The sequence below is a fragment of the Anser brachyrhynchus genome (genome assembly GCF_964034855.1).
Source record: "Anser brachyrhynchus genome assembly, contig: SCAFFOLD_126, whole genome shotgun sequence".
NCBI lineage: Eukaryota > Metazoa > Chordata > Aves > Anseriformes > Anatidae > Anser > Anser brachyrhynchus.
Window position 1 is genome coordinate 333,120 of NW_027663679.1, and position 24,759 is coordinate 357,878.

Below are 24,759 nucleotides of genomic sequence, written 5' to 3' on the forward strand. Positions count from 1 at the left end.
TGGGAAACACAGATTAATAAATCTAGATACTTTCCTGGGTAGATTGACAAACTTCAATAGAGAACAAAATTAGGGGACACATGGATAAATATTACCAAGCAGAAAAGTTATACATTATAGTTTTGAGAATAAAGCCACCTCTCGCTAATCTGGTAGGGTAAGTCAAGTGGCAAACATAAGGAGTATGAACCTGAAATAAAATGATAGATGAAATTAAAAGCTGCTCTATATGAAATAAAATGTAAGAGATAAAAGAGTCCTAATTAATAAATAAGTAACGATGCTTATTTTAATTCAGTGAGAGATCTTGCACTTACTATGAACAATTATCTTAAAACATTAGTTTACTGAATAGTGTTCAAAGAGTACACTAGAGTATGGACTGGTATTAAAAAATAAATGGAAAAATAGTGTCATTAAAATGTCTCTAAAACTCTCTGGTGTCTCCAGATCTTGAAAAGCACTGTAAATGTTACTTCATTTCAAAACAAGTATGGCAAAAGAAACAGCCAGATTATCACCGAGGTGTAAATATAGTCCAAAAAGGCAAATAGGAAATTATTATACATGTTTTCTCACAACATAAGTTGCTATTTTCAGGCAACAAACACAAGATTCATTTTTTTTTTTCATGAAGCACACTATTGTATTGTAGAATTGAATACTATATAGTTTAAAGGATGTTAATGGATAAATTGATTCAAAGAGGAATCAGAAATTGTCAGAGGAGACATAAATTGAATTCAATGGTCTGGACACAACTTTTTCCATGTGACATTCCTAAGGTGCTGACTTCCTGAAATTCAGAGAAAAAATATGTGGGATGTGTGTACATGTCACTTTTCTCATGTTTTTTATTTTTTCTGAAGAGACTAATGCTTTGAGACAGACTCATTAGACAAAAATATGGTAACCTTAATAGCCACCTGATTGTTACAGCTTTCAGATCCCTTGCTGTATTAATGAGGATTATGACTCTAGTAATAAGTAATATTTAGTTTCCAAGTCTGCAGAAAGAAGCTTAGAAGTTCTGAAAAAAATACCAACTGTAACAAAGATTTTTCCAAACTTTCATTATCATGGCTTTTATTTGCCTAATGATAAGCAAAACAAAACTTCCTTTCTCTTGGAGTTGTTATACAGACCTAGAGATCCAAATTCTCTGTTAATAAAAAGCTGAATTGTTTTGTTTTCTTCTGGGATTAAAACCACCCTGGATGTGGAAGCAAAATTCAAAATTCCATGTGGTTCATCACTAGCTTCTACTGTTAGAACAGCTTCATATCCTTGACTATCCAAAACAGCAGCACCTGTAGAAGAAACTCCTGCAAGAGAATCAGTGGACTGCAGTGAATGAAGTGTTATGCAACTAATATTTTTGTCTTACATTATTGTTAATATTACATTTAAATAACGTTCAGTAGCCATGCAAATACCACGAAACCAAAGCTCACTGAAGTATGTGGATGGTGTGGGACCTACACACATATATATACTTACATTCTATAACAAATAGAAACAGAAATTTTATGCATACCAAGTACAAAGTCACAAAAATGTATTAAAAAATAAGAAAACTTAACAGGCCAGTGCCAAATATCAACTTCCCTATATTTTAAAAGGAAATAAACCATTTTCCCAGGAAGTACCTCCAAAAGCTTAAAACTATATTCCACTTCACAATCATTACATCAATAAACTGATATGTTTTCCAACTATTGCTTTGATGAATAATTTTGCTCATCCCGTTGGGCCACAGTGACTCTCGGAAGTTGATAAGGCACCTCGCAGCAACACAATCCATGTCAAGTTAGTTTGGTGTTTGGACATTAATTTCAGTTTGAAAAAAGGTATTTCAGAACGGATGCAGTTTAAGGCTTCTTTTCTCACTATAATTTTAATGGCAAGAATAAAATATTCTGACCACCTTGAATTCAGGGACAGATCAGTAAGTCTGCAGCTTGACAAGATTGTTTAAAAAGATAAAAATATCTGCATGTTTCATGGCAACTCTATCCATGACATATTAGTAAACTCAGTTTGCATTAAGATTAAGGGAAGAAACAACCATTGAATTAAATAGGCAGAGTTAAATCAGGATTGAAAACCATTTAAGTGTATTTGTGGAGACACGGTGGGATTTATATATACATACATAAGGACCAAGCCTATTTCAATAAAATGTTAATGAACTTTGCGTACTTTGCACCAGCTGCAGTTTGCTCAGTCCTATACCTCCAAAATGAAATAATAAAATTAAAAATATTATATTATTAAATGGTATTTTTAAGATGTAGCTGGCTATAGTTCTGCATTACCTTCTGTTTTGATGTTGTATAGGATGACTTGGTATTCTTCTTTTTCTTCAGGAATATGGTCATCCAGCAGATCAACATACAATGTTGTATTCAACGTCCCCTATTTGTTTTAAGGGTAAATTGATTAGCCATTATTTTATAAAACACAAGTGATATCATAATGACAAGTATTTTGAACAATTTCTTTAAGAAGAGTTAAGTATCAAGAATTGTAAGCTCCCTCCAGTTTGTAAGTCAAAAAGTGAGAAATTAAATAATCAAACCAAGAAAGAAGGACTGTTGAAAAGGCACACTTTTTCTCAGATCAGTTCTAATCACACTATTTTCCTGTAGCCAACATCACTGTTTATGGACTTACCTCAGGAAAAAAAAGTATTCCAGAATAGTTTGCAAAATTTTGTTTTACATTATGTCCTACTATCTTCCACTCAACAGTAACATTTCCCAGTCCTGGAGGAGTTCTTACGATGTGGAATTGTAATTGTTCTCCTAGGAATAAAGGACAAGATGCAGTGTTTCAGGGTCTCCTCTTCTACATGTTGGTTATAAAAATGAGAGGTCAAAAACATGCATCACACAGTTAAAGTATTTTTCCTGAAAGATATTGCTATTTTTGTCAGTTTGAATTTCACAGTAGTTATATACCACATTCACTTTTAATGCTGAAAAGAAAAACCTAAACTTAAAACTCTTCTAGTTTTTTTTTTTCTGTTTTTAGTTCACACTTGGAAATAATTATGAACATATGAGGGAACTTGGTATAGATGAATAACTTAGAAAGGGAATGTTCATGAAAACATGCGCAAACATTAGAGCAATACAAGTCTGTAAACTGTACAAAACAGTAACTACTGTATGTACCAACAATAATAGTAGTTTTCTACAACAGTTCCCTGGAAAGAATACACATTATCTGAACATTTGCACTGTCTTGTGACTTTATTCAATGCATGCAGAAAAAAATGCTTATAATTATCTGTAAGTTCCATTTATGTGAGTTCGAACTTACAAATATGGTCACTGTTAGAAAACAAAACATTCAGAAAATGTTAATAATTTCTTATAATCTCAGAGGTAATCAGTATTGCTGGACAATGTGCATATAAAGGAAGCAAATACTATGGTATTTTGCACATTTATAACATTTAACCCCAAAGGCACTTTAATTAAAAAGAGTAGACCTCTTAGTAGGCTTTGTAAAATGTGGAAATTGTTTTATATTCACAAGTTTTTCACAAAATTTCCATTAAATATTTTAAATGTGGACATGTGAAATTAGCATGTTATATCAACATGGAATAGATCAGTAGGCAATATTTTGCAAAACATTCACAATAGAGGACAGATGGTTATTTATAATAGGTAGGTACATGGCATTCATATTTCATATGCATTTTTCAGGTCCACAGAATTTAAGTTCAACAGCACATTTTGTCCTGCATTGGCTTTCAGAGACATGAAATATGCAGAAATCTACAATTCTGAGATTTTTGAAAACAATACATGAGATTTCTTTTGCTTATTGAAGAATTAACAAAACATAAGATAATGTTATAATAACATTATGCTGCCCAACTAGTCCCTTTGATTATGCAATTTAGAGAGCAGCAACTTAGGATGCTGTCTTGCTATTCTACTGTATTACCTTACAGAATTGTACAGCATTGTACAGCTAAAACTGGCAAGAAAAATCTGAAAATTTTCTAGTTACATTTATTTTTTGTAAGGAAGAGTCAGAGATATGCATGTATATTGGCTACCAATGAAAGAGAAAGGAATTCTTAACTTCAAGAGCCCTTAATATACTTAAATAAAATTTAATATTGTAAAGAAGTAATACAAAAACTGTATACACCCATTTTCAAATACATAAATGTGCTATTCAGCCCCAACATTTCAAACTTCAGTTAAGTCTCAGAGATGTCAACATTGATGTCGACATTGATGTCGACATCTTTGGCTTAAGTTGGTCCATGTTGCTTCTAAGAAAATTAAGGAATTCAAAATTTATTGATATCACAAGGATTCCACTTCTACAGTCAAATATCTGGATGGTAGACTCCCAATTTACAGGTTCCTCTGAGGCTAAATCATTACAGTGTTTAACACTGCACTGCAATCCACTATGTTCTATTTGAGAATTTTGCATATCCATTACAAAGAAATAAAGATTTAAAAGAAAAGTGGTTTCAATGGTTTAGTACCATTGGGAAAACACACACACACACAAATAAGGCAAAGCTTATTTCAATATATCTCTATAAGTTATAATGAATTTTCATTGAAGACTGGGAAAAATGCTTTATGATATAGAAAGCTGTTCCACTATAATCCAAACACTGAGAAGAAACTTGAAGTCATTATTACAGATTCCAAGTAGTTATTTACTAATCCATGTTTCCTACCAGCTTTACCAAGATTTTTTTGGTATTCCTATCCAGAAGAAATGCTAATATGAACACTAATTGATTTCTGAAGTTTGAAAGTGTTATTAGGCTAAATTCAATATTTTTTTTAATATTTAATCCTTATCCATACTTTTACATTTCTACATTGTGACTTAATAAGTGATGCATCTCTTACATAGAGAAACAAAGAGGTGGGTATTTATCGCTGTGAAGAAGGGAGCATCAGCCGCTCTCCTCTTCCCTCATTACTTTAAGCTACTGCAGTGCATTTTCTTGTAATACAGTTACACAACTGTCGCAGACCCCTGTCCAATAAAAAATACTACACTTATCCTCAATAAGGTAAAAAATAACATGCACATTGTGAAAACAAAATGTATTCACTTAACAGAAAATTTTCAATAACACAATAACTGTAAAAGTAATGATATTTGGATTTATGTCTGGTAAATTTTGCTTTCGAATGAAAAAAATATTTTGACAAACTAAAATAATCTAAATGCCTTAGCTCTTTTGCTCTTTCTCTATTTCTCCCTTTTTCTCTCTCTTTTTTTTTTAATCAAAGACACTTAGTTCACTTGTTTTGTTTCTGGCTGGAAGGCAATGAACTATTTCTTTTCACAACCTGGAAAAATAATATAATAATAACTATATATAATAATAGAACTATAGCCAAGTACTTCAGTTTCAAGCAGCCAGCATTTGGTAGCATGCTATGAATAACATTTAACCAGTTGAAAGTATTCAGGGACTTTGGGACTGAGACAGTTTGTATTAATTCCTTGTGCTCATTAACAGCTCTTCTTAGCTAATCATATCACATCTGGCTTGGCACAGAATTAACACAAACCATACCTAGATAAAAAACCAAAGGTGATGATGCCCTTTCATGTTGGGAAAACAAAACAAAAAACCTTTGGTTGAGAAAGCCATTTTTCTTCAAACAGAAAATGTAGTGCACACATTAGGGGACAAGTTCCTGTTTTGTGAACTTTCCCTGCCCATCAGTTCAAACATCAGAGAAACGTGATACTGCAATACACTGAGATTCCATCAAAGGCCACCTAAAGCAATCACCACCAGTACTATTATCATCCTATGCAAAACTGCATCAAACTGTAGATGAAACATGCCGTGTATTCTTTAAAACAATAGTAGAAATGTTTAGTACATACCAAATTATTATTGTTCTTTCTCAAATGTTTGCTTTCTCTTATAATTGCTACTTCCCAAATCATCTGCCATAAAAAAACATCAGGTTCATGGGACAGACAAAGGGAAGATGTTACCCTAGTGTTTCTGCAGGAATGTTTTCTAGAATATTTTAAATTCTTTGTAAGTCGCTGATAGATCTGATTTGCTTATGACTATTAGGTGTGTGTATGTTGGCAGTCATGAAGTGGGCTGGCAGGAGCCTCGTGCAGGCCAACAAAGAGAAGGGCAGAGTCCTGCCCCTGGCGGGGAGCAGCCCCAGGCACCAGGGCGTGCACCCTGATGGAGAGCAGCTTGACAGAAAGGGCTTGGGGTCCTGCTGGACACTGCACTGGGCAGGAGCCAGCAACATGCCTTGTTACTAAGAAGGCTGATGGCATTCTGGGCTGAATTAGGCCAAGTATCCCTAGCAGGCTGAGAGAGCTATCCTTCCCCTCTACTCTGCACTGGTGAGGCTGCACCTGGAGCACTGGGTCCAGCTCTGGGCTCCCCAGTGCAAGACAGACCTAAACGTACTGGGAAGACTCCAACAGAGGGACACCGAGGTGATCAAGGGAAGGGAAGAGAGGCTGTGAGAGCTGAGACTGCTCAGCCTGGAGAAGGGGAGGCTCAGGGGGATCTCATCAGTGTCCTTCAATACCTGAAGGGAGGGTGGAACAGGACAGAGCCAGGCTCGTGTCAGTGGTGCCCAGGGACAGGACAAGAGGCAGCGGGCACAAACTGGAGCACAAGAGGTTCCCTCTGAATATCAGACAGCACTTTTGTGCTGTGTGGGAGCACTGGCACAGGTTGCCCAGAGAGATTGTGGGGTCTCCCTCCTTGGAGATACTCAAAAGCCTGGACATGGTCCTGAGCAACCTGCTCTAGGTGGCCCTGCTTGAGGGGGAAAGGACCAGATGACCTCCAGAGGCCCCTTCCAACCTTAAGCATTCTGTGATTCTATGAATGCTTGCAAGAGTTCAAAGTACATGTCAGGTATGTGGATATTCACTTCTTGCTGGTGTTCTCTGAACAGTGAAACACAATCATTGTGAGTCATTATCAACTGAAAGCACAAAGATGGAAACTGGCATTAAAATTTGAGCGTGGTCAACACAAAGAACACACCTTCACAACCAATAACAGATCTTGAGGCTGTATGGAAGCTTATAATTCCTGCCACATTGTCACTTGCCAGAATAATCACTGTGACAGTGTCAAAACTGGGCAAAATTCGACTCCCTCCTTCAGTATGGACCAGGCTGATTTCAATACTTTCATCATCCTCTGGCTCTGGATCATCTATAATGGGCAGCGTGACCATCTTCTTTGTTTCACCTACAAGGAGAAGAACGTATACAACCGTGTGTCCACTTGGAAACCACCTTGTAAAAAGACTCAATCATCTCATTTTGAAAATAATTAAATACATAAAATATATTAAAATTGCATGAAACAAACTTATTTACCTTTCTGGAAGTCAGTGAATGTCATTATGAAATTTTATCTAATTACTATTGATCAGTCACATTAAGCCAATAAAACGATCACATCATTAAATATACTATGTAGAAATTAATTATATAGGAATTATTTCGGAGTGCCTAGAATTCTTTATTTTCATTACAAATTCTATGACTTTAAAATTTAACTTAGAAAAGGGGAATATCATTCTTGAAAAAAAAATAAATTGCCAGGTGCTAAGCTCTCCGATGAACCATTTACACAAGGGTGTACATTCAATATGAGTACATTTACTGAGCCAGGGAATGCATTGAAATGGGATGACATTTTGTTAGTTCCTTGCCTTTGGGACTATCAAAGAATAATAATGTAAGCAGCAAACACCGTTAATCTCTAGTCGCTATATATCCATTAAAATTTACAACACAATCCTGTTGTTCAGTGCGTGTGCATAACCCAGCTGTGTTTTATGATCATTAGAATATCAATTTACAGAATACATATGTATTTCCTGCTAGATTGTCTTTCAAAATACTTCAAAATCAGTTTTTACTAAACTTATAACTGGTAATGTAATTACATGTCAGCCTCACAATCATTGCCAGCAGCCATGCCTTACTATTCAGATGATTTATCAAGCTAGCACACTAGAATCTTTACTACGCACCTGGAAATTGCTTTCAAAATATCAGTTCGATTAACTCAGACTTTGAAAAAATAAAATACAGCATAAAATACAGCATGCTGCATGGTACTTAAGTAATGTCTGAGAGGGACTTGTTTGTCCTGTTTGCAATTCTTTTAAATATGTTCTGTTATGTTACGTTTAAATATGTTTTGTTATGTTACAATATGATCTCAGAATTTAAAGAGATGTCATGAAAAATTAGTACTGTAGTGACCGAGGGCTAACAAAAGACCACTTAGGCCTGATTCTCATTTCCATTATCCTTGCTGTAACAACTATCTTCGACTTTATTAATCCTTACTTATGTGGTAAAGGAAATCTTTATAGTGCAATATTTATACTGCAATATTTCTTTAATAAAAACCCTTAGGTATTTATTGTGCTTAGATATTTCATTGTGCTTTGCTACCACTGTGTGTGTTCTGCAAGATAATGCTACATGCTAATGAACAACCATACTCTTTTGCACGTGTATCCTTAGCATTCAGGAAAATTTAGCCTAAGAAGAAGATATCAGTTGTCAAAACATCCACAGTATCGTGTACTTGTCACGTTCTTTTTTCTTTTTCTTAGTTTTACAAAACAGAAGCCAAAACGAGAGCTTGTCTCACCTTCAGCAAACACCAGAGTCTCACCGACACCTATAAAATCCAAGTTTGGAGTAGCAGTCCCACCAATGACACGCCATTCCACTGTCACTTGTCCCAGGCTGCCTTCTGTTCTGTGTATCATTAGCTGCACGTTGGTCTGAGGACGTTCCTCTACTTCAACATACAGACCTTTCTCTGTTGCATTGGGACTTACACTGTAGATCTTAAACACTCCAAATGCGTCTCCATTCGTCATTATGATAACTGTGGAGGTATTTGGCTGTCCTATGGTTGGTTGGTTTTTTGAGCTGGCTGAGACGTTCATCAGTTCTGCTTTCAAAAGGGTTATAGTGAATCTCTCATCCAGTTCTGGCAGGCTGTCAGGCAGTATGGTAACTGTTAGATTTGCAAACTCTTCCCCTTCCTGCATTATGGCCCACTGTCTTGTAACAGGTTCATAATCACTGCCAGCGATGGCTTGTGTGCTGAAGAGGGCGAATGCACTGGTAACGTTTTTCTTGTAGGTCCGGAACCCTGAAGTGTTGTTAGTTAATGGGCTGATATCTGACGTCAGCCAAAGGCAGAGAGGAATCCCTGAGGCACTGGAAAATGTAAAGGCTGAACATGCTTGTTCTTTTAGGCACTGAGCTGCACAGGAATACACAGGGTCACTTGCTGCTGACACATTCACTCTGGTCTTGGATGGTTTCTCAGGAATTCCTTGTACAGGAGGCTCGTAGTAGGCCAGGATATCCTGACCTTGCTCCACAGCAAGAGCTACAACGTCAGTCTCAGAAGTGCTGTAGAAAATCTGCAGCTGACCAAATCTTCCCTCACTAAAAGACATTATAATAAAATAAAGTTCTGTTAGTTGACAAAGGATGTCTAATATTCTACATGTTTCTGGGTTAATAATAGAAGTGAACAAAATCAACTGACCCTTTCTGAATTGCTGAAAAATTCCAAATAACACATCAAAATGCATTCCCTTTGAAACTAGTACCAGAATAACTGAGTTATCTTATTTTTTTGTGGATAGCAAGTTTGATTATTTATAGCTTAGGTAGTAGTCTGTTAAGAATGCATATTTGTAAACATTTGGTTCTAGGAGTTAACTTAGTCTTCTTCAGGACTTGGCAGCTCTCCTTACTTGCAAGGAAGAAAAAGCCGGTGACACCCAGACTTATCATCCTTCCTCTAGGATCACATGCATAAAACCTGTTTTCCTTCTCTTATTTTCATCCTGTAAGGGCTGGCCATTTTGTCCTCCTGTTCAAATCACAGGAACAGGCTACCATGCAGGTTTAAATGATTTGATGATTAAACGGACAAAATGAATAGTACACTGTGTACGCTGAGTTTACATTGTGCATTTCAATGTATACTACGTTTAAGTAATTTATGTAATACACAGACATCTACTTCAAAAACAATGTGTTTGAAATGAAAATACATTGAGATGGCAGATCAAAGAATTGATGCACATATTTTTATGAGAGGAGCATGAAATTTGACATTATAGTGGAAACAAAAGTGAAGAATAAATAGTAATTACAAATAAAGCAAACATTATACAAACCTTCGCCTGACTGTTATGTTTGCCAGCAAATTTCTTTCTAGTGGCTCCTGAACTCGATATAAGGATTGATGAAAGAAAACTGTGCCATAAGGATTATCATTGGCAGGTATTATAATACTTGCCACGCCATCTAACCCAATAGCACCACCATTGGAGGCCTGAGTTAATTCTACACGGACAATCTCAAAGAGAAGAAAAGAAAAAGAAGTAATGCAGCTAGACAATTTGTGGTTTTTCTAACAATAATTACAAGCAAAGTATAACATGAAATTATAGCACCTTCCTGCCGGAACATTTCTTGTTTTCCATCATACATATTTCTAGAACAAGTCAAAATTAATACCATCTTCAAGGAAGATGTAAGTGCTTGACTTACTTCTTCTATTTCTGGAACATCATCAGCCAGGATTTCCAATAGTAGCATCTGAAAGGCTTCCCCAGGGGCAAAAGTAATATTGCCTGAGGCAACCTGCAAGTCCTCATCAGCAGGGTGTCCACCAATGGTAGCAACCCACTCAACAGTAACGTTACCAAGTGTCCCAGCATTGCGGATTACTGGCAGATTTATGGGTACTGATCCAGATTCAGGCTCCTCCACAGTAAATTCGGTCATCTGGAACACTGAAGTGCAGCACAAAGAGGTGTATTTCATTAACAGTAATATTTAAAATAAAAACACCATCCTAGTTACTGAATTATATATTTTATTTCACTTGATTGCATTCATTTGCACAATTAAAAAAATGTTAATCAGGTTTAAACTTCAAATTGAACTTTCAGTATCATTTTATCTGCAAATAAAATTGGCATGAAAATTCAGCCCCCACCCAAGAGTTTATTCCAACGTATCCATTGTTCAAGGCTAGCCATGATCTAAGTTTTTAGAAGACGGTCAGAAGGTAATTTTTCCCAGTGAGGAAATTTTTTATCATTTTTTATGTCACGTATGGAAAAAATGTGTCAACATATTCCATCTAAATTGTTTCAAATATAAGTCTTTCTTGTATAAAATCTTTAGTTGTTAAGAATGAAGTTAATGAATTATCCATGTGGAATTATTTACTTTTGTCAATTTCCTTTACATTTTGCTGATAAAATGGAATAACTGAAATAAAGTAGGGTACTAAAGGGAGAAAGAGTAAGTCAAATAAAATGGCTGGAAAACATACACCAGAAATACTGAAATAGAAAAAATAAATAGAAAAGATAAATTTCTAAAATGTCATTAAATTTTTGAAATTACCATTTTTTTCTCAAAACCTGTGTAATGAAACTATTTTTGGAAAGTGTCCACAATCCATTTTACTGATAATGATAGAAAGAAGAAAAACTACAATAACTAACAACCAGAACATACAAGAATGCAATTTAAGTCATATTTGTACTTTCCAATTTCCCCAGATATTTAAACCTGCTTTGCCTGATTATTTTGTAAAACAATGACACTGCACTATCTAAACAGGTTTTGGCATGTAAACTTAAGCTTCAAGCTATTGCAGAAATGCAACATTTAGAATAGATAAAAAAATACAAATTAAATTAAAATCCATCCCCATTAGGAGACTCCAAAATCCACCTTCGTCTCACAAAATCTTGATATATAAGTTGACTGAATGCTTCAATTTCGCTATATAAGGGCACCATTTGCCCTTACTTACACGTTTTAATTTAGTTTATCTTATTTTGTCCTTTACTGTGTTCATCCAGACTTCCCTTTTTGTATTCTGAAAATTTTTATTCCATTGCCCAGTAATAACTCACCCACAAATCAGCAGATTGCTACTGGACAAGAGAAAATATGCAAATAAGACTCATTTACCAAAGGATCCAAACGGGTCATCAGAAGCCTCAATGGTTATGACTGCCCTCGTCAAAGATCCAAGCAAGGCTCCTCCTGTCGTTTGATTCAGCAGCTGAACATAAAAGGACTCCTCAACTTCAGGATTGATATCATTAATTATATAAATTGGCACAGCTTTACTTGTTTCTCCTTCTAGTAAGACAACATCTGATGAGGCTACACTGTAGTCCTCACCTAGATTTGTACATGAAAAAATAACAAAACAATCAAAACACAGAAGAATATTAAGGCATTCTGGTTCATTATGAAACATCACTAATGTTTATCAGCACTAATATTTATCTGTTCTTTTTGCATTCCCTTGTGTTCATATGTTGGTGTGTTTTTTTGTGTTTTTTTTTTCTTTATCTTCATACCCAGAAAATACAATTGTTTATTTCCTAGTGCCTTTTAGATATCTGGATGGATGAAAATAAATCTCATCTTGGCCAAAACAGAGTTTACACTGTCAGTCCAAGAAGCAATTACAAAAGGTCCATTATTATCTTCCATTGAGAAGATCACACAACTGTGACATTTCTATATTTGATTTCTGATAGTTGTCTGGCTTTCCAAGAGATAAAATGAAACAGAAGTACCTTTTTCAAAGGAGATTTTACTAAAGGACATAAGGTCACTCCTTCCCTCGTGGAGCTTTTCAGGGATCACCTGAGAGCTTTACCTTTCATTTGCAAAGTAAAAGTCTTCTTGAATTGTGCTTAACATTTGTCTGTTTCACAGAGGAGTCACCAGCTCTCAATTTCCCTCCAAGAAACTCAAATAAGCCATGTATGGTAGGTTGAAATATGTACAAAGGACTAAGTACTAGCTATATATACTACTACAGGATTTTTTATTTTATTTTATTTTTTTGAGAAAGTGAGTGGCCACCAGGGAAACAAACAGCCAATTCCTTTCCTTAGTTTTCTTGCTAGATTCTTCAGTGATGATATCTCTGAGTTTTTTTAAATTTGATGTAAGGTCTCTTCTATAGGACCTGAATTCCTGTCTCCTAAGTACACTCAGTAAGTATCTCACACTTTGGTATTTTTTCTACTTGTTTTACTAGACTGCATTCAATACACACTTGCTTGCTTTGGTTACTCGAAGCATACAGTATGCTCTTTCTGGTTTAACACAGAATGTGTATTTCTGCTATTTTGATTTCTTACCAGCTGTTGCAGTTATTGGCATAGCTTTGAATTTCACAGAAACATCTGCAAAAATTCCCCCAGTTCTGGTCACGTTAATGATTGGTCCAACATAATTTTCAGCAACTCGCACAGCTGAAGCTGAAAGCTGAAGTGTTCCAAAAGCATCATCATTGGCATTGATAATTACATGAGCTATAGTCTCACCCACTGATCCAAGACGAGGAGAATTTACAACTGAAATATAAAAAAAACCTCTTAGAGCAAGCCTGAAATGCCTCCTATATATGGCTATACTGTTCATATACATACACCTGAGTTTAGTGGATGGCCACTACTAGCTTTCAATAAAATTTTCATTTTAGATTTGGACAAAATATAACTACAAACTGCACAAGCATATTTTTGATGTTTGAATTATATTATGTCAGAAAATCCACATTCTTACTAACTTATTATTCTACCCTGCTGTGGAGCATACAAAACACCAGTTCTTTGAAGAGGTGAGGTACTAGCAAAATTACTTATTTATTTGTCCATAGGACAATAGAATTTTACACTAGCAATGATGAACTATAAGTAACCTTTCAGTTTCCCAGTAGAATTTTTTGTAGTGTTTCCCTTAAAAATCAAGATTAATGTGGGAGAGTCATGGGGGAGAGGGAAGGGAAATTAGGCATGCCAAGAAGCTCTTAAGCATAAATAAGGCTGTAATGACCTGAATTTATCTGATCGGGCAAACATCCTCTACGCTAAAAAGCCAGCATGAAGCTGCAATTCTACACCACTTAATGTTTAAAAGGCTTTTTTCGCTTTCAGTAAGTGCAACTAGCTTATTTCCTATCATTGTGCTTTACAGAAACAACAGGTGAGCAGGTATTAGCACACAAAACCAATACAGTAATACAGTTGGCCTAAAACACCTGGGATAAAGCAGATGCAGAAGGGAGAAAGAAATGTCCACCCCTGACAAAATTTTGTGGTAAAGGAAATATATGCTGACACACAGAATCTTCATACTTAATGTGAGATACTCTGACATATAACTTACAGGATTCTTAACTATACAGAGTTAGGCAGAGGTAAAATTTTACTGTAATTTCAATTGCTGCATTTTATCCTATTAAATATAAATATTAGCCTACATATTTAAGCTTTGGGTTTACATATGAAAGACACTTACTTGGCCGATCCTGTACTTTGTCGATCAAAACAGTATTGTTTAGCTCCACAAAAACAGATTCTGACCTCTCAGGATCATAATCATCCAAAATAGGCAAAGATATTGTGGCTTCGCTTTCATTGGCTGCGAAGATCACATAACCAGTAATGGGTATATAATCTTCTCCTTGTATTGCTCTAACAACATCAGGTGGAAGAAAGGGTGACTTTTCATCATCACCTAAAGTTCTGTATGTAACCACTACTGTACCAAGAAGACCACCAAGCCTTACTATTGTCAGGGAGATATTTTTTGTTTCTTCCTCAACTTTTATTGGTCTGTTTCTCTCAGAAAAGATGAACAGTCCATATGGATCATCATTAGCTAAAACTGTTAATGTTGCATTAGTGTGATTTCCAAGACGACCACTGGACACATTGATGATCAAAACTGAAAACACCTGATCCAGTTCAGGCACGTTGTCAGGAGAAACTTGTATGGTAATATTTGCTCTCACTTGGCCAACATCAAATGTTACATTCCCATATGCAGAGACCAGGTCTTCTGTAAGATCACAGACTATGACCCAATACAGAGTCACCTCAGACAGGGCCCCATGAGTTCTCACAACCTAAGTGGAAAACACAAAGATTTATGTATTTCTTTGTACTATAAGAAAGAAGAACATAAAAGTGTAAAATGGCATACAGCAAAGTCACAGAATCACAGAATATCCTGAGTTACAAAAGATCCACAGGGATTATCAGGTCCAACACCTGACTCCACACAGGACCACCCAAAATCAAATCGCATGTCTGACAGAGTAGTCCAAATGCTTCTTGAACTCTGGCAGCTCAGTGCTGTGACCATGTCCCTGGGGAGCCTGTCCCAGTGCCCGACCACCTCTGGGTGCAGAACCTTTCCCTAACCCCCAGCCTGACCCTCCCCTGTCCCAGCCCCATGCCGTTCCCTCGGGTCCTGTCGCTGTCCCCAGAGAGCAGAGCTCAGCGCCTGCCCCTCCGCTCCCCTCGTGAGGGAGCTGCAGGCCGCCATGAGGCCTGCCCTCGGCCTGCTCTGCTCTGGGCTGAACAAACCCAGGGACCTCAGCCGCTCCTCATACTTCTTGCCCTCTAGACCCTTCACCACCATAGTAGCCCTCCTTTGGATGCTCTCTAATAGTTTATGTCCTTCATATATTGTAGCACACACAGTGCTAGAGGTGAGGCTTCGCCAGCACAGAGCAGAGCAGGACAATCCCTTCCCTTGACCATCCAGCATTGCTGTGCCTTATGCTCCAGAACACAGTTGACCATTTTGGCTGCTAAGGCACACTGCTGGTTCATATTTCTCTTGCTGTCAAGCAAAACCCCCAGATCCCTTTCCATGGGGCTGCTCTTCAGCCTCTTGTCCCCAGGCCTGTCCGTACAGCCAGCATTGCCCCTTGCCAGGTGCAGAATCCAGCACTTCCTCGTTTAACTTAATTCCAGTCAACTGTGACCTCTCCAGACTCCAAGACTATTGAAAAATTATTGAGAGAGGTCTTGCAATGACATCAGCCAGCTCTTTCTGTACTTTGGGATTAATCCCACTGGACCCCATAGACTTATATGCATCCAGCTGGAGCAGCAAATCCTGCACAAGTTCAAAGTTGGCTGGGAGTTTATCATCATCACAGTCCTGAAATTCAGAGCTTTGGGTGTCCCCGAGCCCATCATTGGTGTTAAAGACAGAGGCAAAGAAGGCATTAACCTCTGCTTTATTGGCGTACTTATTTGTGAGGTTACCAACCTCAACAAGTAATGGATCAATGTTTTCTCTGCTCCTCCTTTTGCTGTTAGCATACTTTAAAAAAAGCACTTTTTGTTGTCCCCACAGTACTGGCCAGCTTCAACTCTGAGTGAACATCACCTCTGTAGTCCTTGTTCAACTGACCTTGCTTCCAATGCCCACAGATTTTCCTTTTTCGCCTAAATTCTAGAATAAGATCCCTGCTCAGCCAAGCTGGCCTTCTGCCCAGCTTGCTCAACTTCTGACTCTTTGGAATTGCCTGTTCCTGTGCTCTTAAGAGGTGTTACTTAACTAACCAGCACTGATGGACTCCAATACCTTCAAAAGCAGGTTCCAAGGGGACCTCACAAACTAGTTCACTGAGTAGTCTGAAGTCTGCTGTCTCCATAGCTAGGGCTGAACTTTTGCTGGCAGTTTTCCTCCTATTACCAAAGATTTTAAACTCAGCCATCTCATGGTCACTATGGCCAGGACAGCCTCCAATCACCACTTCACCCACAAGACCCTCACTGTTTACAAGCAACAAATCTGGAGGGCACCTTTCTTAGTCAGCTTCCAGAGTAACTGTACCAACAAGTTATTGTTAACGTGCCTCAGGAATTTCCAGTACCTGTTTGTATTGGCTGTATGGTATTCCCAGCTAACATCTGGGAAGTTGAAGTCACCCACAGGGACAAGGGCAGATGACCTAGAGATATCCCTTAGTTCATTATAGAATAATTTGGCAATGTTGTCCTCCTGGCTGGGTGGTCTATAGCAGACTCCCACAACAACTTCATCTTATTGTTATAACTTATTTCCATGTCCCTTAATCCTTACCCGGAGGATCTTAAGCATGTCATTGCCAACTGCAAGCTGCACACAATCCAGCCCCTCCATTATATACAGTGCAAAGTCATTGACATGATGAGTTAAAAATAAACTAATTTTAAAAACAGTGTAATCTTTATCATCTTAGCTTTGCTGTATTTGTTGTGTCATCAGCACTTGCTTTAAAATATTCATACCTCAAATGTAAACAAGTAGAAGTAAATTTAAACTTATATAAAACATTTTAGTTTTAAGCTGAAAGATACACTTTAGAAAGTGAAGTATAAAATGTCAAGACAAATGTACATGATAAAGTTAAGTTAAAATGCTGTAGACCTATTATAAAAATATTGCAGAATGCTCTGTAAAATAGACATAAAAGAGGATTGCATAGCAATATGAGACCCAAAACTTTCTAACCTGCAACATAATATTGCTATCTCCATCTTCAGGCTCAGTTCCATTTACCGAGAGTGACTCAGTACTGAACTCAAAGACGCCATGAGCATCATCAGAAGCCTCAATAGTCACAACGATGTGGGATGCAATTCCCAAGCTGGCTGTAAGTGCAAGTGCCAAAATGAGTTATTTTTTTATACCATCTTTTCTTAAAAGCTAAGGAAGTTTGTTACAAAAAGCACACAGAAAAGCATAACTGGAATATTTCTGCTGTTTTGCATTTTGTGGTGTGTTTTTTTTTTGTTTTAAATGTGGAATAATTATCCACATGGATAAGGAACTCACTTTCAATAATGCAGTCCTGGCAGCCCTTCTATGGAACAACACTCCAAAGCAACATATAAAATGCAAATATTTTAAGAGAGGATCAAAAATAAAATTACTTGTCTAATTAAGGAAAATGAACTAGAATTTAGGGTAGGGGAGAGTTACGTGGTAAAACACAGTGTAAGCAGTGCAGACAGGACAAAAGCAGGTACTATTTTAACTGAAGCTGGAACAAAGAAAAAGCTAGTCCAGGAAATTCTACTACTGTAATGATCATCTTGTGTGAGATAACTTGCTGCTTAGAAAGAGAAAGAGCCTGGCATTTTAAAAAAAATCTGGAAACACAGAAGAGGAAACAACACTTCCCAGGAAGTTCCAAAAAGTGGTTAAACCACAGACTTACTCTCAGGTTCAAACTGAACTCCTTTGTATTTTCAAATAAAACAGAAAATCAGGCTGTCACTGTGGAATAAATTATTTGATTTCGATAATGGGTGCTAACACAATATTTTCAGGTCTCTAGGGTTTAATTCAAAATCCGCCATCATTAGCGTTTCCCTCATAGTAGGTGCTTTTGTTTTCATCTTATTTCTGCATATTGTATGTTTTTAATTTTCTCAAGATTAAATTATCTTTGTTTTCTGTATGTTGTGACAAAAATAGACTTCAAAAATGAAAAATAATCAAAGCATTCTTTTAGAAAAAAAAGAGCTAACACCACTTTTTATTAAGAGTATTTTTGAGATGCAGAGATCAAAGCATAAAGCAAGTGGCAAAAGAAAGTATCAAAACACACAGTCAGGTAATTTTTAAATTACCTTAAATTTAAAAAGTTTCTCTCCTCTTTGCTCTCCAGAAAATTTTACAAAATTTACAAACAAAGCTAATTTTTCTAACTACTTCTGGAATAACTACATTGTGTTCTATAAAAATACAGCTTTGAAGATAGAGAAGCTGTTATTTTCTGTATTACGGTTAGTATTGACTGTTGTTGAAATTAAGCCTTTTTTAAAATGGGAAAGAATGTTTTGACAGGACTCTATGATATATCTCAAACCACAAGCAAAATAACACTATGATAAACTGTGTCAGTAGTGTAGTTCATGAGGGATATTACAGTTAGCATAAAGAAATAAAGATTAATCCAAAATGCTTACCATGCTGATGGACAGTTGGAAGGAAGAAATCCATGTTCCCATCACCACTACCACTGCCATCATTTCTAAAGAGCTCAGCAACTTTAAGATGACAGACATACAGATATATACACATATATACATTTATAAATCAGAGCGCAAGCAAAGAGAAATTTAAACTATTCTGGACAACAGGAAAAAAAGAGGGAAGCACTCTAGGAAGGTATCAACTTTGCTTCTGAAAGTGTACAGGAGTTCTAATAAAGACTGAAATATTTACATATGCCACCTCTTACTTAATTTATGACATTGGAAATAGCAATGGGAAGTCAGAATGAAAGAAAACACATACACATAGTTTATCTTTCCTCTCTTTCCCTCTTTGTGTCCCCATTTTGTATTTCCCCTTTCTCACTCCTAACTGAGGCTTGTCATGGAGGAATCTAAATTGAAAAAAAAAAAAAAAAAAAAAAGGTAGGGGAGACGATAAAGTCCCTCAAGCTCCTTATTCTAATATTTTCTCACAAAGTGAAAATGTTGGGAAAATCTGCAGAAAACTTAACTAATGGGGACTTCATAAGCTTTGTGTTTGTGTTGGAAAGGCCAAAAAGAAGGCTCATTTTAAAAAGGCTATATAGTTACTGGATTACTAAAGTTAGTTGTAAATTTTCTGTCACAACAATTTGAAAGAGAAAAGTTTGACTCCTTTTAACAAAACAACTATTCAACCAAAAAGACAAAATACGTGAAAAGTCTCAAGACTTTACCAAAAGAATCACTGAGACCATGTTGCACCATAGACACATACAATCATAGCAGAGAGCTGGATTAATTCAAGGAAATCTGATACATCCTCCCAGAAGGGACCACACTTGCAATTTCCGAATTGTTTAAAAAAATAACATCAGTTTAAAAAAAAAAAATCAATTTATGGCTGTCAGTGTTTCTAATTACTTTTCCCTCCAACAAGCTTTACAATCTCCGTTAAAATTTTTCTCAAATGGAAAAAAAAATCTGTAAGGTATTCAGGGGTTTATGTGGCAGCACCACTATGCTTTGCCGTCCCTTCAGACTAGCCCTTCAAACCAATAATTCTTTCAAGTGTTTGTCTTGTTCTTACAGACAGTTATCTACGAGCTACCTCTGCAGCTACAGCTCAGCAAACTCCCTATGGCCCTCAACATCCACAGCCTATTACTGCTATAATCCATTTGACCTATGTATTGCAGTTCTTCTGATTTCACTCATGTGGAAGAAAAAACAAAACAAAACAAAAAAAAACCAAAACAAACAAACAAAAACACAACACTTTGACTGTTTAGCCTTAAATATTTTATAAATATTCCATATTTTTGAAATGCAACATATTGCTAATATATTTTTGCATTATTTTAGTTCTCATTACCAACCATGAAGTTATACAAAGTGAAAAGCAGCAATTGCCTTTAGATGACCTAACAGATGGCAGTGATACACTTTCCCTAATACATGGTAATAATATACTTGCTATGGGATCTGGTTGTTTCCACCAAGGATTAAGAAAAGAACTGAGGAACAGTTCTTCCCTACGAAAAAAGACAGCTGTATGGGGGTGGGGATGTAGAGGTGCTTTTTGTTTGTTTTCAGAAATAACATAGAAAATAATGCCAAGAAAGACAAGATTTTTATGAACGAGTAGAGGTCATGAAAATACAACTAAGGGACTGATATATGTGCCTTACCTCCTCCCTCTGGGTTCAACAGCTCCACTTTAAACGTTTTTTCTAATTCAGGAATAGTATTATCAGTGATGTTAACAGTAATGTACTTGTATCTTTCTCCTGGCTGAAATTCCAGTGTACCCACAACAGCCTGCAATATAAGAGCTCTTCATATTTTTGTTCAAGTCTAATGTTTTCATCCATATAAAAAAAAGAAACAGAACCTTCATTTTGTCTTTTTCAAAACATCTACTTTTCCTCACTTAAGCTTTAAAAAAAAATCTGAAAAATCTGTTTTACAAAAGAAAAAAAAAAAGAAGAAGACATCTAAGTTGACATACTGGTGAGCATCTGCATTCATGTACATTTTTCTTATTTTTCTGCACAAATGATCAGTTGGACAAGCAAGTGCAGATACATGCAGGTTATTTTGCTAGGCATATACAAATCCCAGTATGTACAAGCATAATGTTAACCTGTACATGCACTTGAATAATATGGTCTGTAACAACAGCAAAACTCACAAATTGCTACACTGAAAACTCTGTTAAGAAAAAAAAAAAAAAGTTCAAAACCAGAGGCTTTTCCTAGACAATGCAACTTACTGCAGAGAAAAGAATGGAGAAGTCACATGATGTATATTTTTAAGTGAATATTACATATCCATTTGCCACATCACCTTGTAAAGTAGTCTTTCTGTGAAAGAATCATAGCTGGGCTAGAGCAGTCAAACTGAAAGCTATCTCCACGATAAATAACTCTAATTAATTCCAAAACAATTATACCACCTTGGCAGTTGCCATACCTGATAATCTTTGGGACTGAAAGCTGTGACTGGCACTGTTCTGTATTCCACCAGAACTGTTCCAAGAAGGCCTTGTGCACGAACTACCAGTAATCTGACGTGTCCAGCTTCTTCTTTAATAGTAATATGGGGCACAGAAGAGGCTGGAAGAATCATTTTATCACCTGGCTGAGGAGGTGGCCCCACAGAGAACTGGAGCAGACCTGGAAGACAAGAATTACTACTTACATGGCTTTTCATAACAAATTTTAAAGATGATAAACAATTTAAATAAAGTGATTGATAACATATCTTGTGATGGTTCTGAAATTAAAAACCACATATACCAGTATACCCTTAAGCCTCAATCACACTATTTCCAGAGATGTGCTGTGTGCCTTACCTTCTCTCACTGATATTCTTGTCAGTCTTGATAAAAGGCACAGCACAATAATAAAACCTTCTCTTCCCAAAAGAGCCTCACAGGCCACGGTTTTGCGTATTTACTGGTACAAGACATATGGAGAAATGACTCTCATTGTCAGGAATTCTCATTTGATGAAAAACCTGGACAGGATCAACTACATGCAGAGCCTTTATTTGCCCTCACAAGAGAATCATTGCTTGTTTGGGCAGGGAAGATTTGAGGCCTTTTTGTAAAATTATAAAAGAAAACTAATTCAGTATTCATTCATGTATATAAACAATGAATTAATTCAAGTTAGATAAAGTGGAATATATGAGATTGCTTCCTCAACTATTACAACCAAGCAAAGTTTTCATCTGACTGGAAAGAACTACACAATAATCTGAAACAAAGCTGTATAATTCCCATCATTGTTACCGTATGGGTGGTCACTGGCTTTGATGCTGATATCAGTAGTTTCCTTTTCTGGATCTATACTTGCTCCACTGGTAGGAGTTGAACCTAGTTTCCCATCTCCAGACACTGCAGAGACTAATGTCACACGGAAATATTCATTTAACTCCGGAATGTCATCATCAATAACATGCAAATTTAACACCTAGAGAAGGACCAAATCATGGAGAAATCAAACCATGCAACATTCTTTGATTAGTCAGTCAGCTGTATCTGCTGTATAGTTCTGAAAGCAAAGGACACTATTTTTGCTCTCCACATAAATTCAACTAATTTCTAAGATAACATTTTATGTCTAGAATATGCTTTCCAAAAACAATGCTTCCAAGCTACTGGAAATGGAAGGCATATTTTCTGAATTGTTTCAAACTACATAAATAAGTGATAATAAATACTTGTTTGGTTGGTTTTGTATATCTTCACAAAAGCAGAGTTTAATTTCCATGTACTGAACATGAAATATCTGATAAATTTTAAAATCTTTTTGAAATTATGCTTATGAAGAGACATTACAGTGATTAATCCAATTTAGAGAGCAAATAAATTGAGCTTATTATACCACCTGACACTTTGACCTGCAGATCATACGATTTACTAACATAACCTTGCTCTAAACACGCTAACACATTCACTTCAGAAAATTCCATCTTTCTTTATGTTTCGATATGGTCGGACAAACATATAGAAAACATTTAAGTAGCTGATCATATTTAGAGGCATGGTAATGAGTAGATTACAAATGTCAGTTGAAAGTCCCTTAGGATATCCCACCTGAAGAGCAGCTTGCTACCAGCCCGTTTCTTAGAGCCATGCACATTAGCTCCTCTGTATGTATGCAGTAAATTGGACCAGTAAGCTGTGTAGCAAGAGCCTACATCAGCCATTTTCTGCCACTAGATAGAGTAATGTGGGCCTCGTCTATGTTGCCATGCTAGAAAAGCTTTGGAAATTTCTGCTATATATGATTGTATGAAATGCAGTGATATCATTTCACAGAGAAATAAAGCTGAATGAACAAACTATTATAACATGAATGAACTATTTTCAGATACCACACGCTTTTGCCAGTCATTACATTATCCAGATTCACAGTTCTAGTGAAGTCACTGGGATCCCTGCAAATGACTTCAGCGAATTTGAGTCCACATTGACTTCTGCAGCCTGATATAAGTGAAACTGAGGATGGTATTTTCTACTCACAATTCATCCTTATTATACAAACAATAATAGAAAGTGTATGTTGTTTCTACAGTACTGTGGTCCCGCACCACTTCTTCAAATAAATTTAACAATTCTGTGCTGTACATCAGGATTGAATTCATTGAAACAGATTATTTTTATTTCTATTTCTAGCACACGCTGTTTATTACCACAGAATTTTAATCATAGGACAGCCCACGTTGGATGGGACATCAAAAGATGAAGTTCAATGTTTCATGGAAAAAAAAAAAATAGATGAAATAATCCAGCACCATGTTCAACTGCATCTTAAGCACCCCCGGTGATGGGAATTCTACCATAGAACCATACATTGGTTTGGGCTGGAAGGGACCTTAAAGCCCACCCAGCGCCACCCCCTGCCATGGGCAGGGACACCTCCCCCCAGCCCAGGCTGCCCTCAGCCCCATCCAGCCTGGCCTTGGGCTCTGCCAGGGATGGGGCAGCCGCAGCTCCTCTGGGCAGCCTGGGCCTGGGCCTCACCGCCCTCTGAGGGAAGAATTTCCTCCTTCGCCCCCTCCCTCGCCCTGCTGCCCACGCTGCTGTTGGTGCAGCCCAGGGTACGGGTGGCTTTCTGGGCTGCAAGCACACATTGCCGGCTCATGTCGAGCTTCTCATCAACCACCACGCCCAGGTCCTTCCCCCCCCAAGGGGTGCTCTCAGTGCTTTCTCTGCCCAGCCTGTGTTTGTGCTTGGGATTGCCCTGGCCCAGATGCTGAGGTCGGGACAACCCGACCCTGTCCCTAAGGAAGTCGTTCCAGTAGTTGTAAAAAATTTCAAGACAAAACCTCTCCCACTCTATCTTTGTACTCTTTGCCCTCTGTCTTCTCCTGTGGTTTCTTGAGAAGAGAGAGCCTCTGTCAACTCTGGAGCTGCCCTTTAGGTACTGTAATAATGGGATCAAAGTCCCCTTCTAAAGGGTGAAAAGATCTAACCCCTTGAGTCTTTCCTTAGAGGACAGGTTCTCCAGCTCTTTGATCATCTTTCTGGCCCTCTTTTGGACCTCCAGTCTGCCCACATAATTTTTTAATTGTGGGCCTCTGTAGCTTTGAATTCCTACTCTTCAGTGTATCCTGGTATCCTGGTATTTCTTTTTTCTTTTTCTTTTTTTTTTTAAACTAATTCAGATAAGGAATTTCGTAAGACTTTTAGAAAGCTTTCTCAGAAGCAGCTAAAGCTTCCCTTATGTATCATTTCTCTTTCTCTCCCCCAACTCAGAGATGCAATTCTGATTACCAATTTCAGGTGTCTCTAAGGCCAGAATATTGAATAATTTCCTTATGTTCCAGTTGCTCGCACACTTTATGCAGAGGAATAGATTAAAGC

The 24,759-nt window shown here is 37.0% G+C and overlaps 1 protein-coding gene across 1 annotated transcript in view; it reads right to left on the reverse strand.

Moving 5' to 3' along the window:
• Window positions 1–24,759, reverse strand: part of LOC308187047 (adhesion G-protein coupled receptor V1-like) — a gene marked incomplete at its 3' end in the record, with an annotated part of 144,508 nt that overhangs the window by 112,784 nt on the left and 6,965 nt on the right. Inside the window, exons 5-19 of the mRNA XM_080609204.1 lie at window positions 22,180–22,360; window positions 21,357–21,559; window positions 20,573–20,702; window positions 18,873–18,953; window positions 17,410–17,549; window positions 14,413–15,022; window positions 13,251–13,466; window positions 12,058–12,273; window positions 10,615–10,859; window positions 10,239–10,420; window positions 8,681–9,495; window positions 7,046–7,255; window positions 2,677–2,807; window positions 2,319–2,418; window positions 1,146–1,325 (exon numbers count right to left, since the gene is read on the reverse strand). Of these exons, the coding sequence (XP_080465330.1) occupies window positions 1,146–1,325; window positions 2,319–2,418; window positions 2,677–2,807; window positions 7,046–7,255; window positions 8,681–9,495; window positions 10,239–10,420; window positions 10,615–10,859; window positions 12,058–12,273; window positions 13,251–13,466; window positions 14,413–15,022; window positions 17,410–17,549; window positions 18,873–18,953; window positions 20,573–20,702; window positions 21,357–21,559; window positions 22,180–22,360 (3,640 nt within the window). The remainder of the gene's footprint in view (window positions 1–1,145; window positions 1,326–2,318; window positions 2,419–2,676; window positions 2,808–7,045; window positions 7,256–8,680; window positions 9,496–10,238; window positions 10,421–10,614; window positions 10,860–12,057; window positions 12,274–13,250; window positions 13,467–14,412; window positions 15,023–17,409; window positions 17,550–18,872; window positions 18,954–20,572; window positions 20,703–21,356; window positions 21,560–22,179; window positions 22,361–24,759) is intronic.